This window comes from Apteryx rowi, unplaced genomic scaffold (genome assembly GCF_003343035.1).
Source record: "Apteryx rowi isolate R43461 unplaced genomic scaffold, aptRow1 scaffold_548, whole genome shotgun sequence".
Taxonomy (NCBI): Eukaryota; Metazoa; Chordata; class Aves; order Apterygiformes; family Apterygidae; genus Apteryx; species Apteryx rowi.
In genome coordinates this window covers 488,465-515,454 of record NW_020450814.1, presented here as the reverse complement: position 1 = coordinate 515,454, position 26,990 = coordinate 488,465, and the positions used below count along the sequence as shown (strand labels likewise).

General features: G+C 35.2%; 1 protein-coding gene across 5 annotated transcripts in view; it reads left to right on the top strand.

Moving 5' to 3' along the window:
• Positions 1-26,228, top strand: part of SNX16 (sorting nexin 16) — a 26,450-nt gene extending 222 nt beyond the window's left edge. The window contains exons 1-8 of one of the 5 annotated variants that reach the window (XM_026081360.1): positions 243-353; positions 4,051-4,417; positions 8,222-8,308; positions 12,484-12,632; positions 18,404-18,473; positions 21,891-22,027; positions 24,281-24,397; positions 24,699-26,228. In XM_026081360.1, coding sequence (XP_025937145.1) covers positions 4,052-4,417; positions 8,222-8,308; positions 12,484-12,632; positions 18,404-18,473; positions 21,891-22,027; positions 24,281-24,397; positions 24,699-24,807 — 1,035 coding nt within the window. In that variant the 5' untranslated portion in view covers positions 243-353; position 4,051 and the 3' untranslated portion in view covers positions 24,808-26,228. Of the gene's footprint in view, positions 1-242; positions 354-3,950; positions 4,418-8,221; positions 8,309-12,483; positions 12,633-18,403; positions 18,474-21,890; positions 22,028-24,280; positions 24,398-24,698 lie in introns of those variants that run through there. The other 4 variants (XM_026081359.1, XM_026081361.1, XM_026081362.1 and 1 more) reach the window with 4 other exon arrangements.
• Positions 26,229-26,990: the final 762 nt, after the last annotated feature.

Below are 26,990 nucleotides of genomic sequence, written 5' to 3'. Positions count from 1 at the left end.
GCTGGCGCTGCGACGCGATGCGACGCGGGGCGCCCGAGCAGCAGGCCGTGCGGCGGGGCAGGGCTTCCCGGGCTGGCCCGGCCTTTCGGCGTGTCGCCGTGCCGCGGGGCTGATGTCGCCCCTCCTGTTTGCCGCTGGCTTAACGGCGAGGTGCGCGGGGGGGGGCGCGGGAGCCCGGCGGCGGAAGCCCGGTGTCCCGGGGCGAGCGGCGGCTGCCGGCCCTGTAGGGCCGTCGCGCCAGGGTGGCGCCGCAGGTCGCGGCGTGCGGTTGCTGCCGCCTCGTCGCGGTTCTGGCAGCAGTTGTGACAACGCGGAGTGAGAGGCGGGTGCCAATTGCTGGGGCTGAGCGGGAGGTAAGTGGAGTTCCTTCTTTTAATTCTGTTTGAGGACCATTAAATCACAGAGCTAGTAAACATAAACGCTTCTTACTGTGTTTTTTGGGGGGGAAGGAGGGTTGCTTTCAGCTGGTTTACAAGCATACGGTGTTTCTCACTCGGTAACAAACTCTGGGGCGGTACTTGCCTCCCTGTGGGTGCATGTTAGGTGCTATAAGTGGGTTCGTAACTTTGAGTCATAAGCAAGTAAAATACGTGGTGAAATACATTGGTCAACGCTGGCGCAAGATCTTTATTTATTTTTAAAAGTTTGTAGACCCTAACACGACGAAAATGTTGCTGTAATTTAAAAGTTCCAGTAATTCCTAAGGAAACATTCCATTGTAGTAAATCGTTTAAAACCTGAACAATAAAAATCAGCCTGACTTCGTTGTCCAAACAGACGTATCTATAAGTAACCAGATCAGTGTTGCATAACTGAAGCTTACCGAATCCAATCGAAGTGTTAAACAAGGATTGTTTTATTTATAATCTGTTATCCGTGCATTGCATAGCTTCCATGTTTTTCAATGAACCCAAAAACCATTAGCTTAAAAGAATTTGGAATTGCCGTAGCTTAGAGTTGGAGGTAAACCCTTTTAAAAKGTTTTTATTATGGATTGTTTGCTTCACCCACAGAAAGGGAGGTGACTGTTGTAAACACTCGGGTAGGAGAAGTTGGTGTCATGCTGTTTTGTAGCATGTGACAGTAGGGTTCCTGGGACTCTATCCTATCCTGTTTCAAATTTAGCAATTAAGTACTTCAAGTGAATGTGCTCATCTTTTCATTTCATTCTGAACTTGCAGTTGGAAATCAAACTGAGCCAAATACAAGTTATGAACAGGAAACAAATTTCTTCTGAAAAATAAAGAATGTAAATATTTAGATGAGAGAGAGCGCAGTGGTTGGTTTATCTTTTAGAAGGCAGCACAGGGATCTGCATGTTTCGAAGGTTGCTCTACGGCAATGATTCTCCTGGTTTAATGTAATGGCATGTGAGACCGGTCTGCACTGGAGTTTGGATATGTAGCTGACTTTGCACTTCCCTCCTTTGTGCACTGATGCGAACACTTATCTTGTCTAAAAGCGTTTTATCAAATTAGTGTTTGCTGCTTCTGTTATATGAATTGACAGTAAGCTTCTATATTCATAGAAAAGCTTTAAGCAGTAAGATTGTAACCCTCATCTGAGCATTGTATCCTTTTTCTAATGTTTAGCATTTATAAGCTGTAAATTTTGTATTAGTGTGTTGTTGTTTTTTTTAACCCTGTTGCAATTCATAACGAGTAAATATTTTGGATATACTGTAGAGGTATCAGAATTTCCAGATAAGATGCATTTATATGCATATAAAGGATTTATATATACGTATTTATGATATGGTAAATTCTTACATAATATCCGTGTATGCTTCTTTTTACTGAAAAAATACATCATATTAAACAACCTAGTGTGCCTCTAGCTCACTTAACCTAACGCTTCTACTAGTTGAAGAATACTCTTCTATTCCTGTTAAGAGTTTTGGGGGATCTGAGCAGTGCATTGATGGTGTCATCCCCTTTTCTTTTTTATGGGCAAGTTTACTATCTTAGTTTGAGTCAAGAAAATCGTTTAGAAGCAAATTTTGATCACCATTTAATATACTTTGGGTCACAAAGTCTTGCAGTGTACAAAAGAAACTAAACCAGAAAATGCTTGCTGGGAATAGACCTAATGCACTTCAGCTGTTAATAGGCATCCCGTCAATGGCAGCAAATTAAACTAGTCTGAAATAAAAACTGCTGAAGCATGTCTGGTGTAGATGTTGGATGCACAATACCGGCCGCTTTGCTGTGCGGATCTGCTCATATTTAGGTGTGCTACTGGCTGATATAGGTTTATTTGAGGCAGAAAATAGTTTCAATAACTCAAATACAGCTGAAGAAAAGGATTTAGACCTTAGCCTAGCTACAGGAGAGTGTCTTGGCTCCAGCGCAGGTGTGACTAGCTTCTTTCAAACTATGTGATGTTGAAGCAGTTCAACTGTGTGATCCGTGGAGTTAAGTCACATAACTAACCACAGGGCCGTGCTGCACTAGGAGCTGCTGGATAGTCCAAATCCCACACCTGAGCAGCAAAATGTGAACCAGCAGGGGTTTATGAGATTGACATTTCTACTCCCTGGGATGCTGCTAAATGACCAGCCTCATCCCACAGTGAGGCAGAGATGCTCTTGAGGAGTCGTTGCCAATTCAAAACTTCTCCTTGTGGTCATGTTCCCATAGCTTTCAAACATACTAAGTGTGTCGAGTGTGTGAAGACTTTACTATATAGTCAAAGGACTGGGAAGTTCTGCTTTCCCTGACTGAAGAAATTATCTCAAGAGCTTTTCTCGATCTTTCTTGCTGACGTGGGTTCGTTTCATATTTACTTACTTATTTGTGTTCAGTCATATTTCATATTTATTTCAAGCAGGAGAATGAAAATATCACACTGCAATTAGGAAACCCATTCAGTTTTTGCTCCAGTAGGTGATGGATTGTTTGTATGATGTGAATCAGATTGACAGTTTCCCATTTCACAACAGCCTGCAGCCTTGTGGTTAGTGTACTCTTGGGCAAAATGTGTGGTGACTCAAATCCTGTTAATCCAAAGAGATAGCATCTAATTTGCATCTTGTGTGAGTCCTCCTTCTGGTATTTTGTTAAAATAGAATGCTGCTGCTTTTTTGGCAGTTTGAGACTACCTTAATTTTATGTTACTTTCTTTGAAATGYGCACACACACAAAAAAATTAATTTTGACTTGAAATGGTTTTGTTGTAGAAAAAATGTCAAAACTTATTTATCTCTCTTCCCCAAAACTTATTTTATTCCATTTTAATCTGCTGCCAAAATGGAAAAATAGTTATTGTCACAACACTGTTTTTGATGTATGTGCTTGTAAAACTTAATTGCTCCAATTAAAGCTACATAAAATCTGCCCAGTTAACATTGTTACAGTATTATATGCAATGAAGTTATAAAGTTGTTGTTTTGAAAATATCTTGCTTTGAAAACAGATCTGTCATACTTCAGTGAGTATATGTAATATATACAGGTGAAAGAACATGTATTTGCAAATACAGTTTACTGTGTTTTCTTTTGATTCAGGTCATGCATATTATTGCATGCATATTTGGTTCATATAGTCTGCTCTGTACATCTTACAGAAACATAATTCTGAAAAAAATTTTGTACCATTTATGCTAAACAGTTAAACTACATCAGCTTTTCAGACTTAAAATTGCTGACTTCTTTAATAAAATAACACAAATCATAAAAAAATTTCTTTCACAATCTTACTTTAATTTTCTTTCATTTTTATTTTAATAGTGAAAATTCAGGCAGAGTCCTGAAAGGCCTGAAAATACATCCTTTAAACTATATGGATGTAATTTTAAGGCAGCATTTTATATTTATATTAAATTCCTTGTGGAAGTGTTTAACCATTGATACTGATATTAACCATCTCAATATTGGTATAGTTTCTTCCAAAAACAGTTGTTTTCACTTAATATAAACAAAAGGTTTGACAATATTTCTGTCCTCCCTGCAGGTACTGTTCTTGAAGAGGAAGCATGGATCATCCAGTGGATGAACCTTGAACTCCTGGACCAGAAACTGAGTTGTTTTTTTTTTTTTTTTTCCCCATGAAGGATGGCAACACCATATGTTCCTGTTCCTATTGGAAGTTCATCTTCCAGCTTTACAAACAGAAACCAAAGAAGTTCTTCTTTTGGGAGCATATCAACAAGTTCAAGCTCCTCAAAAGGACAGCTGGAAGACTCTACTGTTGGTAGTTTTAAAAAGATGAGCGTGCCTGACCAGATTGGCTCTACGTCATCTGTGTGTAGTAGTCCACTTGTTAGGACTAAGTTTACAGGTATGGACACATCCATAGAATACTGTTCTCAGCCCATAGAAGATATAGAGCAGAATACAGATTCAAGGAGCTGGGAAGATCGACCATCCACGCCTACTATACTGGGTTATGAGGTGATGGAGGAAAGGGCAAAATTCACTGTAAGTTTTGGGGATAGTACAGTTCATCCTATATAGACATTCAGATAATGATTGAATATACTTTGTGTTCTCTTTCATAAATGAAACCTGCAGTTCAGGGATGTTGTAGTACTTTGCAAATACCAATCTAGCTTCAAAGTACTGTAATCTGGCAGGAAAGTATCCTCCCCTTTTTACAGGTGGGGGGAAATGAAGCAGTCTTTTCTGAAGTTGTGTGTGCAGAATAGAAATGCTTTGCTCTACTTCCAAGTATCATGCGTTTCTCCTGGAAAAGCCAGAAATTCCTTACAAAGTTACAATTCCTTGCAAAATTGAACTGGATACTTAAACATCTTAAAATGTAGTCTTTTATTTTAAATGAGCAACAAAACACCCTGATATTTACCTTTTAAAGTTATTTAGAAACACAACATGTACTTCAATGTACAAACACTGTTTACAGCTTCTGACATTGCTGGGTTTAGCTTCTAATTAGGGGAAATCTCTTCTGTTCCAGAGGCCTCAGGGTGAGGTGTCACATGTGTGGTATCTCATGGCAAAACACTAGCTTAACTGTTTTAAATTGATTTTTCTCAAAATATACAGTAGCTGACTTTTTTTTAATATACCGTACACAGATAAGATACTGCTTTGTGGATATGGTTGAAACATTTCGTTGGGATAACTAAGCAATGTTTGTGTAACTGATAGAAGTTGGTTGGGTACTAGTTATTAAAAAAATAACAAATAGGTAAGAAGGAGGAAACAGTAGACAAGCATTTGTTCTCTGGTTTTCTTTTAGATTAGAAATGTCAGAAAGCTAACACCTTTAGGACACTTAAAATACTAGTAAAATCATCAAGTTCTTTTACAAAGAATTCAATAGTGCTATTTTTTAATTATCTGAAAGCGATATCCTGTCATAGGTTTTTAATATCACTATGCAYGGTAATAGAAGAGCCAAAAAAAATTTTGCATGTAAGTTTAAAAAGTTCTTTTTAAATAATACCTTCAAAGCTAAAACTATGAATAGTATTGTTGTATTGACATGGTTTGGTCTGAAAATATGCCAAAGCATATTCCAGTATGCTTATAGGATGTTCTTCAACTGCATTTAAAATACAGAGTCAAAATAGTCATTGTATGTATAAGGCCTTACAGTACAAATGAAACATTCTTCATAGTTAAAATGCTTGGGTGCTTTTTTTGCTCTTTCTGAATTCACTTCTTGTGTTGCTGTGTTTGTTTCAGAGAGCAACAGAAAACATAAGCAGTTAATTAAAGATAAACTTGCAATTATGTATTAAAGCTAGTGAGTAATTAGTGCTAGAAATGTTGGTTGCTGCTGTGGTGCACAATCAGTGGAAGTGAAATTGAAGTTACTTTTAAAAGCTGCAGAAAGGAGGCTTATTTACTAAAGTTTTAATACAGTTTGTGTAGCATTTCATTGCTCCCAAGAATATGAATCTGAATTACTTATGCTTTGTGATGTACCAACTTTAACAGTTAAACATTAGTGTATTTTGGAGTACATAGCTGCTGAAGCTTAGGGAGAAAAAACCTTGTCTGAGAAACTTCTGCATTTGTAAGCAGTTGGTCTCAAATTAGTTGGCTAATGTGGAATGTTCGCTTACCACTCACTGTTTTTCTTTTTAGGTTTTGAATTACTTGAAACTTTCACTGCTTTAATAAATCAAATGGAAATGATAGCGAGATGCTGAATCTTCTAGAAATTGGTTTCTAATGCATATTTTCATTGAATATTTTGCATTTATGGAATAAGGCAATTTAAGACTGACTGAAAATTGCTTGAATTTGTTGAATTCATTTGTTGTTTTCCCTCACAAACTTGTATGAACTAACTGAGAGTCAGTTTTGTAATACTTGAGAGCTTTGTTTATTAATTGCAAGTCTGAAAAAGGAAAAAATACCTTTTTTTCCTAGTTTTGTAGGGAAAAAAAAAGAAGAATGTTTGTTCCAGGTTGACCATATTTTTTTCAGCCAGTAAATCACTATTATGCTCCTCATTAGACTTGCTAAGCTGACCATAATTCGGGAAGAATATTTTTAAGTTGACTAATATTTACTTGGAAACTGTTCAAAGGGAGGGCCAAGCTAGCTGTTTGTTTTTTTGCTTACATATGCACTTATGGAAAAAAAACAATATTTTTGCAAAACTTTTAATAGAATACTCTGTAAATCAACAAACCTATTCCAAAGCTTCTTGTTCTGTGTTTAACTGCATACTAGCAAACCATCTTCACAAGCAGTTCTGCTTTATGAAATTTCTATAAAATAGAGCTCCCTGGTTATTTAAAAGTTAGTATGACAGGAAGGGTAAAATATTTGGACCCACATTTATGCAAAAAAATACAAGAAAATAAAATTGTATTTGAATGCTGGCTTTGCAGACACGTGTTGTACTTGCAGAACGGATTTTAAAAGCTAATAGCTTTTTTATGACTGAAATATTGCCTCTGCCACAATATGTGACATCTGTGGGTGCTGCTGCTTCAAGTAAGACTTTTGTGTTTAGAAATATAGATAAGAGGTGCTTGCTGAAAATTTGCTTTTGATTCATATTGTAGTTATCTGTAGATATTATAACTCTGCAACTTAATACTTTATAGAATACAAGAAGGCGAAAAGTAGTTGAGTCTCTCAGGTGCACAGAGGTTGGCTAACTTTGAGGTTACCAGATGCTGGGACTGCAACGGGAAAAATGCATTTATCCGTTAAGAGAACTGGCTGTGAAAGCATGAAACCCTATGAAAGATTTCGCTATGCTGTAGATGAGAAAATTATTAGAAAATGTTTAAGGAATTTGGTTAAACGCCCACTGAGGGATTATTTATCATTACAATTCCAGAAATATATTTTTCTTGCTTGGAGATTATTAGTTTTAACCTAAAAGAAAATGTAAATTGGGAAAGGTAACTTGGTGCAATTGCAAAGTCTCTTTTTTTATATATTGGAAAAAGTAAGGTTGTGACATGAGAACTGTTTTCCTAGACTTTGTTTGTTCCTAGTTAAAGTTGTTTTTTATTAGATTTGTTGGGTTCAGGCATTTGAACATCGGTCACTTTTGCCTTTCTCTTTTTAATCTACTCTGCTTTGCACACTCCCACTGCAGTCCTCCAAAAGGTTTTTATTATTATTATTATTATTATTAACAACCCATTTTCTTTTAAGTTGGAGAATGGTGCTGTTGTTTTGCTACATCTGATTCAAAAGATCAGTTACTTCTGGTTTACAATGCTGGTATAATCATTCTGACACAGTCATCTACAGAGGTGGATGGGTGTTCATATTCTGCCTGGAAAGACAAAAACTAATGTTCAAGACAAATTGAACCAGAGCAGAATCTTATTTTTTATCCTACACCTTTTTTTTTTTTTCTTGTGAGCCAAGGCGTATGAGCTGTGTTAAAATAATATAAGGCTCAGTAACTGCATGATTACTACTGTTGTCTAAAGAGCAGATTGGCCTCCAGAATTAATAAGTAAAACTGAAATTCAGCAAAAGTTAAAGTAGATCTGTAAAACCTACTTCAGTTGTCTCTTTGGTAGCAGGGACTTGATTTTCCATAGAGGGGAAATCTGGAAGGAGTTTCACAAACCTGCCAAAGAGAGAAGGTAGTTAATTATATTTGGAAAATACAAAAAATCTTTCCTTAAATTCTGAAATTTATTAATACTGCTGATTTAATTAGATTTTTTTTATTTGTGAGTTGTTTCATTAAAAAATAAAGGATCATTTCAGCCTTCCAGCCAATGCAGCGTGAAGTTCTGCACTTTTTTCTGATGTTCTTGTTTTTCCACACAGGTGTACAAAATACTAGTAAAAAGAAGTTCAGAGGAAAGTTGGGTGGTTTTTAGACGGTACACTGACTTTTCCAGGCTTAATGACAAGGTGAGAGATAAGTATACAGTAGTAAATTCTCAACCAACTTACCTCACTCTTATTTCTTGTTTCTCTTTGTTTCATGTTTTTGTCACTTCTTCTTCTGCTTTTGCTTCTTTACTGCATATAAAACATTTACTATATTAATGAACGAAACACATAGGATTCCTCATTTTTGCAAAGATTGTGTCTATGAAATAACTAGTGTAAGTATACTGTCTTCAGTGCAGCAAAATCTGCTTTTGAGGGTCATAGGCTGATGGAAACTAAAATTTTTTGAGCATCAGAAGTACTTTTTGTGTTGATCAATCTTTTGTTTTTAGAGTCTTGGAAGTTAGTTGTGACATATCAGATCACTATCAGTAGTGTGGAAAACTAAAACTTCACATATACTTTTTCAGACTAGATACTTAGATATTTTGATTTTTACAAGTAAAGTCTCTATAATCAAATCTTTGACATGAATGTTTGACTTTTGCCTTGATTTATAACAGGAATTTTTCCCCTTTGTATTATTGGCTAAAGTTTTTGGGGTTTTTTTCATCTTTTAGTATACATCTAAACAATTCTTTTGTTACAATTCTGGAATTCTCTTTAAGTTTCAGAATTACAGCACATTTCAAGTAATGCAGCTGGTATTTCTGTCTTTTAAGAGTTGAAGAGTAAATGATTATATGTTTTTATCAGTGGTTCAAAAGACATGATACAGTGTTTGCAGCTCCTTGTTGATAGTGCTCTAATGACAAATACTAGAAATGAAATTTCATGCATGTATACTTTTAGGATTTTCTGTGCCATATTTGCTAGAAACCCAGTATAAACAAGAGGTATAATGTATAACAATGTATAAATCCATTATGTTATAAATTCATTTCTCCAGCCTCCTTTTTGAGATTGGTGGCAGATTATTCATTCCCTGAAATGATATCAGAAAGTTGCCATTAAACGCCCACTGAATTGAATAATTGAGTGCTGCATGAATCATAGTTTGGAGTATTGACAGAGGGGAATGGCTTTTCAGGAAGACCAAGTAAAGAGAGAAAAGAGCAGGTCTTGTGTTGTGTGCCTTAGGTATATGCTTGTTCTGAAGTTCACACTGAGCTGAGAGCTGGACTTTGGAAATGGCTGAAAATGGAGAAAAGAATAGGGACAGTGTAGCAATAGGACACATGTAGATAAAATGACACAGACCTGATGAATGCAGTTTAGCTAGTTAATAGAAGGAGCTGGTGGACTTAATAGTGTTCTTTATTTACCCTGATCTCTCAGAGAAAATACATAAGGCAAAATAGATAGGAATAGGATCCTGGAAAGGTTTTGAACATAACTTCCTTTACTTTCTGAAATATTTTTAGTACAGAGCAGCTAATAAAATAAAAACTAATGGGAGTAAAAGACATCAGAATCATATGATTCTGAAAAAAGTAGAGTTTAAGTGCAGAGTGATTAAGTGTCAGAAGAGTAGAATTCAAGCCCAAGAAACTAGAGAGTTTTGTCATTCAAAAAACTTCTTTCCAGGAGATAAAAAGGATATGAAAACATCATGCCTGTTGAAAGAAGACAAATAAAAACACAATGGCATACTAATCTAATGCAAACGAAAGATAAGTATGTTACCGGTATGGGTACATGAGAAGTCCTCTTTTGATTTCAAAATCAAAAGCAATCAATCAGAAGCAAAGAATACACAGAGAGGTCAGCACAAAGGAGTAGCGCAAACTTGGAAGGAGTAAGGCAGAAGTGCTGAGATGCAGGACAAACTATCACAGGATGACTGAAGCAATAAAGTTCTATAAATCATTAGAAACAGAAGTAATAGAAGGAGACAGGAAAATATAGGTCCATTACTTGGGAGCAAACTATGGAAAGCAATTAGCAAAGGATACAGCAAAGACTAAACTACTGTCTTTTGCCATAATTTTAACAAAATTGTTAATTTGAGAGCATGTTGAACATGATGAAATCTGAGGGATTAGGAGCAAAAGCTACAGTACAGACATTTGGCTAGTTGCATAGGTTTTGTCGCTTAAGGACACCTAGTGTATTGGAGAAATGTGTGAAAAATGCACTTCCATCTTGAGAAAAGGTGCAAGAAGAACTTTTTAAAGTTTATTACTCTACCTGTAAAGCTGTTGAATAAATAATAAAATGGCCAATTCTTAAGAACCAACAACTTAACTATTTTTCCCTAAGGCTGTGCAATCTTTCCCTCATGTGACATGCATGATCTATCACATGATGATGTAGGGGAGAGACATCTAGGAAGAATGCTGGATCTAAGCAAGCTGTCAAAGGCAGCATAGCTTGTCTGACCCATAGTTTTCCTGCTGCATCTGAGGAGTGCTCGAGAAGGAATTCCTCAAGACTGTGCTGTTGAAAATGGATCTGCTGACAGCAACTAGCTTTCTCAGACTCTTCATCCACGAAAGGAGCAATCTGTGGGTAGACATGCTCTTCCCTTACAAAAGAAACAATGTGATCTGCATAAACAGACAAGTGAAATCATCATTAAGCAGAAATCCAGCTGGTTGAAATGCTTTCCCAGCTGTCCTTATCTATCATCCTCTCTACAATTAAGTCTTCTTCTGTTATCTTCTCTGGGTCCAGGTGCATTCAGTATTTCATTAACTAACAGGGGTTATGGAGTGTGGAGGATACTTGAATGTATGGTGTTAATGATAATTTTGTAATAGGTGAAGGAACTTTGGATAACCAAAGATAAAAATAGTCTAATAAAAACAGGAAATTCAGTCTGAGAACAAGACTACATATACTTAAAGAAAACATTAAATACACAAATAAAGAAGGTGACTTTGACAAACAATTGTATAGATAAGGAACTAATAATACCATGGGCTACAAATTGACTATGCAGTAACTGTGATCTTAAAAGGCACTCTTCTCATGGTATGAGATGGTGCTGCTATGAACAAACATAAGTCACGAAGGTGGTTATTTCTTTAAAATGTTTAGTGAAATTCTAGCTGGAATACAGTATCTGGTTTTGTTATGTTTTGTTTAATTTTTTTTTTTAAACTTAATCTGCTGAAGAGTTGCCCAGGAGTTTTTTCAGAGAGTCCATAAAGTGTAGTTAAAAACAGCAATCTTATTGTCACAGTGCTTAAGTTTGCTAGCAGCTATGTAAACACTGAGAAGTAAAATGTTTTTTGCGGGGAGATTCTGGAATCCCTGTCATTGGAACATTCATGTGAATGTATTAGATGTATTCAGTACATCTGACAGAAGTTTGCTTGATCGTGTTTTCATGAAAAGATTAACTGGTTCTTGTGTGAATTGCAATTACATTATTTTTGTAAAACCTTTTTTTGTTCACTGTAAATCCTCTTAGAGATTTTTTTGTGCTTGCATCAAACATCCCATTTAAGAAAACACATCTAAAAATTTTTTATGAAAGCATTAAGGTTTTGTTACCTTCATGCATAGTAGAAAAAAGTAAATTGGCATCCTTGGACAAGTCAATCATTACATAATTTTAGGCCTCCATTTAATTCCATATTTCATTTCCAAATTCAAAAAAAAAAAAAACCTTCTAGGTATTTCTGACACTGAGTATACCTAATTGCTATTTAAGTAAGCTAAGAATATAATTTTGCATGTTAGTACCAAGGTTTATACCACATCTGTGTATAAAATAGTTTGGGTCTTTGAGGAGCTGCTCTTTGCTAGAAGTATTTCATGCATCTGTCATAATTCATTCTGATTCAAAAAAAGTCCCCAAAAAAAGATGAGTTGCAGTGTTGTAGGTCTGTAATGAGTTTTATATATTTTATTTATATAGTACTTTTTATTCCTGAGTACTTTAGAAGAAACATCACCGAAATGCTTACTCATCTAACACTTATTACTTACATAAAGTTTTCTTATATTTACTGACTCAAAGACATTCAGTAGCAAAGCATAGCTTTTTCACTTTTGTTTGTATATGGTGAATTTGAGAGGTCATTTGATTGCCTAAGGCAAAACAGCAAGTGGTAGAACTGAGTCTAGAATTTATACAATAATTTGGATTGTACTTATGGTTGTGAGACTTACCTAGTGCTTGAACTTAACAGAAGATGAAGACATCCAATAATTCTGAGTAAAGTTCAATGCCTTCATCAAATTCAGTATTTCATGCTGATGGTTTTTTGTATGTTTCCATTCATCTTTGGTTTCTATTTCAGCTAAAAGATATGTTTCCAGGCTTTCGATTGGCTCTTCCACCAAAGCGCTGGTTCAAGGATAATTATAATCCTGACTTCTTGGAAGATCGACAGTTGGGACTACAAGCATTCCTCCAAAACCTAGTAGCTCATAAAGATATTGCTAACTGGTATGTGATTTAAATTTTGTGGGTTGTGGGTTTTTTTACTCAAACTCCTAGTATAGGCCATAGAATTTCGTTAATGTTCATGTTGTGCATTTAGTCATTATGTGCATTATTTGGTGTCCTATTAAATTAATTACATTTTAACCTAAGCAGAAAAGGGTATTGCAGTATTTTGAATTGTGCGTGGTTAACTACAACTGCATGCTGTAATATTTAATTTTAAAATGTTAGACTAAACCATTTTTACTCCTAAAGCGTAATTTCTGTATGCTGAAAGCAGATTTGATRTATTAGTAGTTTATATTGCAATCCAATATTAGGTTTTCGTAATGTGAAGCTCTTACACTACTATGCAGTTACTTCTTAAAACGTGCATTAAACTGGCATAATGTGCATTACCTGACATAATAGTAAAAGAAGTACCTTTATAGATTACTTTACATAAGTAAATGTAAACCACTAATCAAAGAAGACTGAAGAGTCTAAAAAATCTTAGTATGATTAAGTAACCAAGTGCAGAAGTCTKACTGACCAGTGTATTTTTTCATACCAAAGTGGAAGATCCTTCCAAGCCTGGCAGATGAGAAGAGCATAATTCTGGCAAATGAAACGTAACATCATATCAATATAGGCCGAAAGAAAGTTTTAAGAAGCAAGTTGATAGAGGCATAGCTGTTAGTTCTAACTACCTTTTCAACATTAGAAATAGAAAAACTTAGAGAGTTAGGTCAGAAGATGATCAGGAAGTAAAGGGAGCATTCAGGAAAGATAAGGCTGTTGCGAAACTCCTAAATGCATTTTTTCATGCTAGCATTCATTACAGAGGAATTGAGAGTTTGTTTTACCAGTCCCATTCTTTTGGGGAACTATCTTCAATTGAAACATCATTAAAAGTGAAGAGTAAGAAATTGTCCAGAGCAAATGGCATTCCCTCAAGAATTTTACAGGAAGTAAAATGTAAAATTGCTGAGCAAGTACCTGTGGCGTTACAGCATCTGATGTCCACATTTRCCTTAGTTTGTTAGAAGAATGACTAGTATTACTTTTCACGCCTTCTTTTTTTCCTTAAGAACTTGAGTATTAAGTCTGGGAACTATAGACCAGGTCTTCTGATGTTGCTTATAATGGAAAACAGAAGTGGTAAACAGATGAATAAAAGTGCTTGAGAAAGCAATAATGTCTTTTGCAGAGGGAAGTCTAATTTACAGATGGTTAGGAGGGAGCTCATGTAAAATGTTTGAAAGGTAAGGGGAGAAGAATTGAAGAGAGTTTATGAGCATTACCTATGGAATTCTGGATCACAGTTCTGGGCACTGATGTTCAGCATAATTGAAATGATCTGGAAAAGGGAGAGACCAATAGGATTATGAAGTATTGTAGAAGGATCCCTAGATATTGAGTGACTAACAGATTAAATTGCATGTCATTAAGTGCAAAATAACAGAAAGTACATACATACAGAATCATAGAATTAATTAGTTGTTACAACCCAGCATTGATGTAAATAGTTTTCCAAAAAAGCCTAGTGTTCAGCAATAGTCAAAAGGGAGGATAAAAATTGTTCAAGAGGAACTTGACAGCTAAGAGAAAATTACATTATTACTATGGAAATCTGAATTGCACTTTCTCACAGTCTAAAGCACTTTTTCAGAAGAGGGTATGCTAGAAGCACAGAGAAGGCAAGCAAGGGCAGATGAAGCTGCAGAATAGCTTCCCTACGGGTAAAATTTTGCTGAATTTAATCTTTCCGTCTTGGGAAAGAGATGACTAAACAGGGCAGGTGAAATCATGAAAGAGATGGGGAAGGTGAGTAAAGAACGCTATTTTTTTTGTTTGAGTCATAGTCAAAGTGTCACACTAAGTTACAAAGCTTTGTTGTGAGATATTAGAGGCAAAAAACATAAATGATTTCAAAAGAAATTGGGATCAACTGTGGTGTTTGTCCATCAGTGGCTATTAAACATGATTATCTGGATGAAATATATGGCTGAGAAGTTTAAGAACTTACTGGTTTTTAAAATTACACAATGGTGGGTGTGCCAAAAAAGGGATTCTTCTCGAAACATCAGTTACTGTCATGTTGCTGGACATAGAATAGTGAGCTAGATGGACTTCTGGTCTGAGTGAATGTCTCTGAAGACCTTTTGCTGAGCTTCACAATGTTGCAGCTAGCCTGGGATTTCAACTAGCTTGTTTGTATCTTGATGATGGTCCAAAATGATTGAACTAAACACAGTAAAAATCTTTCATGATCTAATGCAAAAACTAGTAAGTAACTTTTGGAATACATTTCTAATCAGATTTAGAAGGGAGCTTAAATGTTTGTTTTTCAAGCAGGTAGATAGTTGTAGTGTGTTTTGTTTTTTAAGAAAACTTATGTCTTGGCTGTGTAAGGCTCTGCCTTAAGATTTAAGTTATTTTAAGCCTTACAGTTTAGGATGTAAGTTTGCATCTAATGAAAATCTGAATTCTTCATGCAATTATTAAATTAGGGAGGTTTGATCTGTCTGAATTTCTTACCTGCTTATAAGAGAATAAAAGTTACTATTGAATTAATATTTGCACCTTACAGGAGCAGTGTGAGAATCTGAATTTGCTTCTGCCACAAAAGCTCACCCCTTTACTTCTACAGTTTTGCAAAGAAATCCGAAACTGCTTGGGTCACACCAAAACCAAACTACCCACCTGTCTTTGTAGAGAAATCTCTTTTGTTTTTCTTTATGCACTGTATTAGTATTGAGATACTGAGAGTGTGTAGGAAACKCACCCTTTGCATACATTGTTTGGTATATCTACTTGATATACACTAGATTCACAAAGTAGTTTAAAGATAAAACATAGGATGGCATGCAGATAACTTAAGTTCAGAGTCTGCGTTTATGGATTATTTATCTTTTGTCTTGTATTGAAGATTCAGTGAAAGATCAAATTGAAATCCACCCACAGAGTTTAGTATGTTAAAGAAAATTCCACATAACCCAGGAGGTGGGAGAAAGAAGTTTAACCTGCTAAACAAAAGCATCAGCTGGCTTCATAAATGACAGCTCTTCTCTGCCTCCACCCTGTGGAAGGAGCAGCTTGAAAGGAAGGAACTCAGCTGTTGAGTCTTGTCATACAGCCAGACCCTGTGTGTGCAGCACTGTCTTCTCTGCCCTGAGCTGCTGCCCTTCTTAACACTGGTGTGCGCTGGCATTGCTGCCTCTCTTGAGAAGGACGTTGGCTGGCTTAGGAGCGAAGAAGAAAGGAAGGATCTGTGCATAGCAATGATGCTACTTGATGTGGAAGATTTCTGTGAGCTATCATAGTCTTAAGACAGAATTCTCTCCTATTTCTTAAATGGAAAAAAAGAGGTATATATCATGTGGAGGGGAAAACAGGGTCAAAGCAGACTCTCAAAGCTAGGTTGCAAATGAATATTTATACCACCAATGGAACATTTTTGTAATAGAAATTAAGCACGTTTTCGGTGCTCTTAAGTTGCAGTGACCTGTGGCTTTAAGTTTCTTGATTTCTGTATATACAAGACTGAATCTACAGMTCTTGGTTTCAAGATGTTTCCAAAACAGTAGAAAAAGACAGAAATTTCTGCAAGCAGCTTTAGGGAGAACAAAAAATGGGTATGATCTATTAATTAATGATTATACATGTAGATTGAATATTTATGCATATTCATTCTTTTGGGTATTCCTTTTTTCACACGCAAGCATTACTGAATGTCATATCATCTTAATATTACACTTCACTACAATAAAATTATTATCATAATGTAGAAACTAAATATTCTAAAATACGTTTGAACCGAGCTCGGTGAACGAAGGATAAAGATATGGAAGAAAAATGATGAGCAGAAATTTTTCCATGTGACAAGTTCTTCTGAGTTAGCCATACATGAGCTCATTCAGCACAATTTTTGTCTTTATGAAAAGAACAATTCAACTATAAAAGATGGATTTGAGCATCATGTTAGAAAAGGGTCACTTCAAATAGGCAGATTAAACAATCTGGAAAACAAATACAGTGTTCTTTTTCCTTGAAGACTACTTTCTATGGCTGAATAACCTTTCGTTTGGTAAAGTTTGGGGTTATGTTTCCTAATAATTTAACTAACTTAATGACTTGTCACTGTCCATCACTTTCTGAGCTAACAGGAGGGATAATTTTGTTTTAAGTAGCAGGATTTTTTATTGTTTTTTGAGTACTTGGGAGAAACTGTTTTAATTGTAGAAGTTTAGGCCATGGCTTGCGCAGATCATGAATTGATTTCTGTAAGTCACTGTTGGAGAGGGTTGAAAAAGGAAGGGTCGTAATGAAAGCATGGAGGAGATCTGCACTGTGGACCACATCTATCACAAAGACTAAATGGGGAAAGGAGTGTATTGGCATAATAGGAGAAGGAATTTTTTGGGATGATGTAAAGGCTGCTGAGGTGAAGATGGAGATGAAGACAAGAATTCAGACCAGACATTGGCCAAAAAAAAATAGTATCTTCAGGTCTGCAACAAGGACTTGAAAACAGGCTTACGCAAATCCAGCGACAAAATAAAGGTGAAATACAGCATGTGTTTTAGATAAATATTCATCAGAGCTTTCCTAAAAGTCATGGTATAATCAGCAGTCAAGTGTTTGCTGAAAAAATGTCTCTCCCCATTTTGGTTGCAAAACCTGAACTGTTTGATCAGACTAGTAGCTGGAGAAAAATAGTGTCTTTTCTTATGTTTGTACTTAGTGTTTGCCTCAAATGTATGGAATGAGAGGAAGGCAGAAAACTACTTCCTTTTGTCCTCACCTTCCCATGGGACTTGCATAGGAGAAAAAGATAGTGAATTCATTTAGAGTCGCATCTTCCATTTTTGTGCATTCATTGCAATAGAAGATGATTTACAGATCTGTAAGTAGTGAGCGCAAGGCACAGAATTGCTAATAAGCATATATTATTCTGATTTAAGGGTATTTGTAGAAGAATGAATAAAACAGAGCAGGAAAGGCTTAGTCAAAAAATTGGGTGCAGATGCATGTTTGCAGATAATTGTTTGTATAATCTCCGCAACTGGAGATAATTGAGATATCTTGTTTTGGAGTAAACCAGAGGATTGTACATACTTTCTTCTTCTGGCTTTTACAAAACTGAGCRTGGAGGAGCATGACGACTGTTACACAATTTCAAGATGAATGCATTAGTTGCAAATGTATGTTTAGCAAAGACATGTAGTACATCCGTGGCCCATTAACCTTGGCAGTTTTTTCTTTTATAACTTTTTTTTTTTACTGTGTATATGTCAATGGATTGTGATCTTAACAAAATGGAGACACACAAGCACATCTTTCACTGCCCATGGTTAGTTCYGCTGATATACCCTGAAGAGATCTGTGTATGAATTTTAGCAGCATACTTTTTCATTCACTTTCTAATTCTTTTTTTTCTTTTTTTTTAAACCATGAGAATTTTTCAAGCATCTTCAGTATCAAAGTGATAAACTTRCTTCAGTTGTCATGCAGTAATGATTTCTCTGAAGCTTCAGAAAAAAACACTCTAAATTGGATATTGCCCTCTGTTTTAAAACTCTTAAGAGCCCTTTGCAAACTTCTAAGTTAGATTATAAGTACTGTCCCTGGTTAACACATATAGCTGAGACTTAGTTTGTTAAAATTATTTGGAATGCTTGGGAGTAATGTCAGGGTAAATTTTCATTAAGTCCCTTGAAGAAATATTGGCATCATATTTAGGTATTGTTGCTTTTTTTTGTACTTTAACTAATTTACTTTATTTGGTAAAGCCTTGCAGTGAGAGAATTTCTTTGTCTGGATGATCCTCCGGGTCCTTTCGATAGTCTAGAGGAGAGCAGGGTAAGTACTATGTAATATGACAAAAGCAAAAAGCAGTAGYTGTTGTTAGAATATTGTAAAAATCTGCTGAGCAGTGCAAATGTTGCAAATAAAACATTTTTTGTTTCCATTCTTTCCCCAAAAATTGTAAATGCATGTATTTCTAAAACTGACACATGATCTTTTGATAACTAGTACACACTGATAATCTTTGACCACTGTACTTGATACTTGTCCTAAGATATAGTCTCTTCCCTTTTGCTTCTCCAAGCATCAGGTGAAGTGGTGGTGGTTTTCATTTGTGTGATTTTTTTTTTTTTTTTTGACAACTACTGATGGTAGAAGAATTTTGTTCTGAATATGAATAAGGAGAGTTTTTGAAGATTTTGTAGACACATTGTCACAATGTGTACAAATTAGACTTCCAGTCTTGCAGTAAAATTTGTGCTATGAAATTTAATGAAAGGGTTAACTCTGACCACCAAAAATAATGATTAACCCAGACAGTTTCAGTTAGTGAAGAGAATATATTTTCATATAGTGTTCTTGCAAATAACTGATTCAAGTAGTCTCATAAGATAGCAGCTTTTCAAGATGCATTGGAGTGAAATGGACAGCTAATGCTATAGGCTGCAGCCTGTTTTGCCAGAAGTGTTTCACTGGCATGCAGAGCTATATCTAGTATGTCTAGAACTGATCACTTTAGTTTTCTTGCTTTATAGAATAAAAATATGTTTTGGAACTGCGCATATATTGTTAATACTATAGAAATCGTGAATGTTAAGTGAAGCTCGTTCAACTAGGTTTATTTTTATCGCTTTTGAGTGTGAGTGGGAGTGCTTTGGCTCTGGTTCCACTACTATGTATATCTGAAGGATTTGGTATGTTTTGTGTGTTATGGGCTTTCATTTGATTTCTGCATGGTTACTTTTCATCTTAACTGTTTAATTGTAAGTTGATGAACTAAAATGATAATAAAATTACAGGAATTTGTTCATATTAATTAGGAAACATAAGCTCCTTCTTCATAGTGATTTTGACCATACATACTGTGCTGAAGTCCCATCAGGGTTATCCTTTCACCATAGGAATTTAGGCAAACTATTAAAATAGATCTGCTGCTGTTGTGCTGGCTACTAACCATTTCTGTAAAACTGTCAGATATAGTTGTCAGAAAATTCTAGTCTCCAAGAGATAATGCACCTTGTTATATCGTTTCCATCCTCCCCTCACCCATTTCTTTTTAGCAACCATGCCCAACTCCAGGACAAATGCTACAGTTCATATCCTTATTCCTAGAGCTCTGTTTTAGAGCCCCAAAACTGCTTCTATTTCACCTGCTGTTACTGAACTTACTTAGGCCTTTTCATGTATGTAGTATCATATTTATAATAGCTATCTGGTACTTAACTGTGCAACATCCATCAACCACAGAAATTTAGGCAAAATATTGAATAAAGCAGTCTTTTTGTCATCTCCTTGGTAATTCTTTCCACCAGTCTTTTTGTCATCTCCTTGGTAATTCTTTCCACAAGTCCTTTCTCAGCCATCTGGGTTTCGTGATCCACTGAAGAAGTAACTCCTCTTTCAGCTGGGCTGTTTCTGTTGCTCTTTCAGAACTTATGGGACTATAGATCCCATCTGGGTTTTATAACTGTACAAGGCTCTGGCTGTCCAGCTCTTGAAGGAGCAACATATCTCATTACACACAATTCCCTGATAGGTCTCTCTCTGCTTTAGTTCACCTTTCTTTAGAACATGTTTCTTTAGAATGTGTTGATATTTTCTCATTCAGTTCTGAACATTGACTTTCTTTATATGTTCATCTGATACATAATTTCAACTAGAGATGAATTTTTCAAGATTGTTTTCCATTTTCATATAGAACAATAAAACAATTCACAACTCCCATTGAATATTTTTAGTTATTCTGTAAATAAGGAAATGTGTCCATATCCATAAATCTAAATGTAAAAATAATACTACTTGTATTCTTAAGAAACTAATGGTCAATTTTCGGTCAGGACACCAGCAACCCTGAACAGTCTTACAATATCCACTTAATTGGCTTGATGAAACAAGATTACTGCTTAGCTGGAGTGATTGCTAGGTTTCACTAAAAAGGCTTGTTGTGAAGAATGAGTTCCATGCCATGTGTTCTCATCTCTAGTAGATGAGAATAAAGCTATGGCTTTACTGATGATTGGTCTTCAGTGCCTGTCAGTTAAGATAATTTTGCTATCCCAGTCAGTAAAACAAATTAACTTTAAAACCACAATTAATGTCAAAAATAAATCAATAGAAATGGATATTTGATTGAAAAACACTACATTTGTTTTAATTGTATAGTTACAGGAAAACTTAACATTTTAAAGAAATTGATTATGAGTTTACTTGAATTAAAGCAAAGAACAGAATCTTAATGTTCTGGATAATTTTATGATCTTACGAAAACAGTGTCCTAACCACATTGATTTTTATTGAGCTCATATAAAATGTTAATATTCAATATATTCCATGAATTAGTTGTTAATAGCATGTAGAATTAAGTCAAGAAACCTGCTTGGGTTTCTTATATATCAAGAACATGTAAATTATTAAATCAGAATTGCACATTACTGTTGGTAGACTTACTGTTACTAGTAATAGAATAGCAGGCTCTATGCCAACACTTTTGGCATTTCCTGCATTGAATGGATATTGCATTATACATTAGCTCTATGCATTAAGTCTTGATTGCTCACGCAAATTCATCATGATGTACTATGTATACATGTCACCATGAGCAGAGTAACACCAAATACCTACCATGATGGAGTAGTTAGTGATCTTAGTATTTAATTAAACTTTTTCAAACATTTTTTTCTGTTGGTCTTCTTCATAATTGTTAATTTGTAACAGCTATGTATTGGTATGTAACTGCTACTTTCCATCCTTAACCTGGATAAGGGAGAAAACATGCACTTTGTCTGAACAGTCTTTATTCTCTATCATGAAATTGCTCGAGGCTCTGCCACTTGCATCTTTGAAACTGACTTCAAAGTCATGTGAAAGAAAAGCTTATATGAGGGCGGAGGAGGAGGAGGAAGTTCAGCTGATCTGTACAGGCAGAAAGATTCACGACTAGGGACTGCATGTCAAAAGAGGGGAACCTCTTTCTGAGAAAAGTGTTTATTTTGTAGCGACACAAACGTCAAGGATGCAGCAAAGTATTTGCATTGCAGTTCAGTGTAGTACATGTATTGTTCAAAGCAAAGTGACATGCTATATTAAGGACAAAACTAATTGTTTTTTTTAAAAGCTTGTATAGCTCTTTATGGTAATCAATACAAAGAGAAACAGCTACAGTTCTGTTACAGTTTGATATTTCTAAAAGCAAAATCAATAAAGGTGATCCACTGAAGTTAAATGGAAGGTATTCTTAAATCTTTCTTTTAGGCTTTCTGTGAAACTCTGGAGGAAACAAATTACCGTCTACAGAAAGAACTGCTTGAAAAACAAAGGGAGGTTGAATCACTGAAGAAATTGTTAAGTGAAAAACAACTTCACATAGATGCTATTGAAAGAAGAATTAGGTATGTAGAAATTGTACAATTTTCAGGAGTTTCTTTCCACAAACATGTTTTCCCTGGATAGTCACAACCAACTCTGAATGTGTTCTTGGAAACATGTTTTCCGCATGATAGCTGCACACAAGGAAGTATTTTCAATAATCGTTCTCATGTACTGGCTAAAAAGCTGTTATTTAGTACAAATTGAGTGTTATTCCATCTTTCCCCCTAAAATAACACTGGTTATGTTTCCTAATCTTTTAGTTCTTGTAAAGATATGGTAAACATTCTGCCTTTGAAATTCTGGATAGGTGGAACACCTCACTAGAGATGACAGCGATAGAAAAATTCCTTTGAGTTATAAAACTTCTTCTGTACTCAAAGCTTTGATAGAGTATAGTGATCAAGTGATTATTCATCTATATTAATGGCTTTAACTGTGTTGTTCTGAGGTGCCTGGAATGATGCAACAGATAGCTTTGAAATAGCATTGGAGATTATCTATTTAAATCCAAGGAAAAAAATGGTGGAGTTTCATAATAAAACTTTATGGTGCCTGTCTACTAAATTGTGCAACAGACCCAGGGCAGTTGATGCTGAAGTACTCAGTCAATCTGCGGAGTCAGTCATTGTGGAGTTTCTTTAGGAAAGCAGTAAATTCCCATGGACCCTTTAGAAGCTATTTTAGTAGTATTTGGGATGTTCATTCTAGCATATCCCTGTGACTAACGAATTACATTTTGGGGTATATGGTTTAAGTTTAAATGGGCTAGATATGAAAAAGGATATAAATGTAATTGTTGTGACTTATTGYGAATTCTGATCCAAATACCATAGTCAGCTTGTTACTTTTTCCTGAAGGGAAGTAATGAGGTTTGAAAGTTGCTTTCCCTGTTTGAGAAGAAAGTTATGACTCTTACTGATAGCTTAAACACTAATATAGCCAATAAAAATTAAATAACTCRCATTTGGCTATGATGTGTTCATTGTGGTAGGAAATTCTTTGTTACTAGAATTAAAATAAGAAGGCATGAATAAGAAAAAGGGAATTTTTTTAGTGCTTTCCCTGAAGATAGATTTCTTAACACTAGGGTGCCCTGTTTCCCAGACTGTATTGAAAGTAAGTCAAGTAGTAGCTGAAGTCTAGATGAGAAATAATTCCTGTGAATTTTCAGTTGTAAAAGTAGGTTACTTAACTCTTCCATTTCTGCTAGAGTAAACCTCTGACTTTGTTAAAGAAATTTGTTTGTCTGATGGGAGTTGAACCCACCAAAAGAAAAAAAAAAATTAATTTGGCTTTGAAGTGGAATTCTGATCTGATGGCTCAAGAGGAATTAAGCATCTTCTGCCTTTACCATCTAGAGGCCAAGTACTTAGGATTTATATAAAGTAGGAGTGGAACAATTGGGCAAGGTATCAGACTTGTAGGCATCTACGTACCTCGCTGGATTTGGCCCTAACATAATACAATAGTAGTATTCTCTATCATTATTTTATTACTAACAATGCATGCTTTAAAATATAACAGTGGAAAGAATAGTACTTAGAGCAATTAAAAAGTAGTGAAATAGAGTAAGATTATTTTCAACACAAATTTATGTACAAACCTTTCTTTCCAACTGAAGTAGCAGCTTTCAGCACTAAATTAACAAGTTTTCCACACAGAAAAATATTTTGGAAACAAGGGTTTTTTTCTGCAAATTCTGCATGGCCATATTTTCATTTTTAGCCAGGCTAGTAGGATTGACAACTCCTGGGTTGCTGTTAAGGAAAAGCTTGTTACCTGTCTCTTTTATTGTTAATGGAAAAATGTATTGCTCTGATAAACTTATATGTGAGTATAAAGTTACAATGGAGAAGCTTGAGAAACTATTAAAAAAAAAAAATTATTTATCATTCTGTCTTTTCCTCTACTTCTGACTGTGTTTTGATTTTTAACGTAGAAGGATTTGTGTGGCTTAGATCATCTGTTTCTAATTTCTTACCTAAACTGTAATCACTTCTCTGGGACTTGAAATCTTTTGTACAGCCACTAAGTTGTAATGCAACCAGAGGACTGAATTCAGTTTAGGAATGAGTAGCTGGAGCAGATAAAACTATTTCAATAGCTATCCAGTTCAAACCCTGCATCTCTGCAGTAATAAAAGAAATGGGGCATATAGGAGTGAGATTGATAGTTTTCCAGAAATAGCTAAGTTTTAAGTGAAATAAACAGCTCTTCAGTGATGAATGTTTGCCATAAATGGATTGGTGGTACTCTGTTCTTATTTGTTATAGGGATTTATCTTTAGGAAAAATGACTCGTCAAATGTCAGGAGAAGAAAGTGAGTGCAGTGGTGAGGTGGAGTCTTCTGCAGTAGAAGCAGACCAGGGTACCCTGGGTGAGGACAGCTGGTAAATACTATTTTATTTCACATAAAGTATGTTTTTATTTTTCTTAAAGTACATTTTTAAATATTTGGTCTTAGATAAATACTGCACARCTGAGGAATTCAGCATTTTATTGCACATATTTGTAGCTATCCCATGTTTCATTCAGGCCCTCAGGATAGATCATTTTAGTATATATGTGATCACTGGTGTAAGTGGTAAGTTGAACAAGTCTTGCAAATGTTTGGTGGATTTCAGACATAAAACTACTGTGGAGAATCATGTTAGTTTCCATTTGACAAAACTTATTGATCTGTTATTGCAGCTCAGATAAAGAGAATCACGAGGCGTGCTGGAGTGGCTCTTTGGCTGAAAGTTCTGTACCAGAAATTGAAGTCGCTGAAGTAGCGTATACTGCTGATGAAGAAGAATAGATCAGTAGCAGCTGCTGTTACCTTGACAAATGATGCTTGGGACAGACCCTGTGGGTAGGAGCATATAGTAGCTGTAAAGAATTTACAGCAAAGAGCAAGAACGCACATAGTGAATGTTTACATAAATCCTTACAAATTATTGACGTAAGAAATATACTCAGTGCTGCTTTGATTTCAGTTTTTATCTAGCCTTTATATATTTAATATATTAAGTCTAATAAGGGCTAAAATCAGCTAAAATTTAGATAATGTACATATGTGATTTGGCTGACTTTTCTAGTGGAGTGACAAAAACTTCACATTGTGTCAGCAAACAGTTAACTAGCATGTCATATGTTGCCATTGATGTGACACATTTGATGTGTTCATCTGTTTGGTATTTGTGTTTTCATATTCTTATAGCCATAAATTAATGCTTGTTGAAGTAAAAATGGACTCATCTTACATTTAATAAGAGTGTAGAATTTGTTTTTAAATTCTAAAAATGATTATTTCTCTGGAAATTTTAATGCAATGCAATAGGAAAACTTACAGTACCAAGAGAAAAGTACTTACAAAATGGGATTATAGTTGAACATTTTAATCAAAAACTGGTCATTTTTGCTGAAGGAACTAATGAGACCCCCAAAACACTGTGTATTTACATCCCAAGAGAGCATGCTGTAATACTTTGTTTAGTTCGGTAATGCTACTTTTAAATCTGGGATACCTTCGCTATATACCCACGTAACAATATGTCAGTGAGTTTGCCTTTTACCTGGAACACTACCTCTTACCATCTTGCAAATGCATTCATGCCTCATTTAAAAATATTCTAGATTATATGGAGATAATTGAAAGACTCRTAAAGAAGCCATATTTTTTTCTGCACAGTTCATAACTAGATTGAATCTAGTTGCATCTAGTTGCAATGTATTTTTGTTTCAATGTATTGTACACATGGGGATATTGCTACATATGTTCTATAGCCTATTTTTCAAATCGTATTAAGACAGGAGATGCACTTTATTATAATTAAGACTCCATTGTGCCAAGTTCAGTTGGCTAATTGGTTGAGAAAGGGGAGTTGCAAGGAGAGGATTATGTAGTGCCTTTTTGTATTTTACTTGTTCATTACTGCAGGATTTTGTTACAGTGCTCTGGGACAGCTTTATGGAATCTTTGACAGCTTGTCTCTATTCTTCACTTATTTACTGAAAGTGCCTTGTTTTATTCTGCTTTTCCAATAGGAAGAATGCTGTTTTGTTTTAATCTTTTTTTTTTTCCTCCCTATACCACCCACATCTTTGTTTAATGTTGTTAATATGCAGTGTCTTTGTGCTGGAGTTTTCAAAGGGAACTTTGTACTTCAGGCTGTACATACAATGACCTTTATGCAGAACCRTATAAGCCTTCCTGGTGAAATAAAACTATGGACAAAACACCTGTCTTCTCTTTTCCACTGTAGAAAATATTCTGAACACCTTGTCTGTTAAAATGGATAATATTATTAGAAAGAGACATCTCTTACCTCATTGATTTCATACAATTACTCAACTTTTGGTCTAAGTTCCATTTGTCTTTGTACCAAAAATTGTCTGCATGAATGAGTCAGAATGCTGTAACGACACACCAGAAAACTTGCTGTACTTCTGAAGATTAAAATGAAAAACGACTCATCTTTTTTTATATTCTATATGAATCCTCACAAACATTGAGTGAACTCAATAAAGTTATGACACCTCTTGAAAATTCATGTAATCTTTTGATAAATATTACTTATTTGAAAAGAAGATTGAACTGTGTATATTAAAATAATGTTAGCTTTAGAACTATAAATGTTTTAAAATTTTTGAAAATGTGCTTGGATCATATATGATAGGAATTTTAAAAAGTATTTTATCTAGGTAAATCTGCAGATCCCATCACTAAAGATTAAAGCATGATACAAACATTTTATAGTTTAGTTATGAGGGCAAAGGAATGAGAATTTTGTTGTGCTCTCTTTTATAAGATATTTTGCTGTCTCAAAATATTTAGTATCACATGAATAGACACTTTTGTTTAATTGAAGTCAAGATTCCCTTAATCTGAGCTGAAAAACTGTGATTTTGTTCAACAGTCATGGTAAGTGGTATCACTTACATGTGTTATAGGTGTATGAATGGTTATCCCACTAATACAAATGCTGAATTCTTCAATTT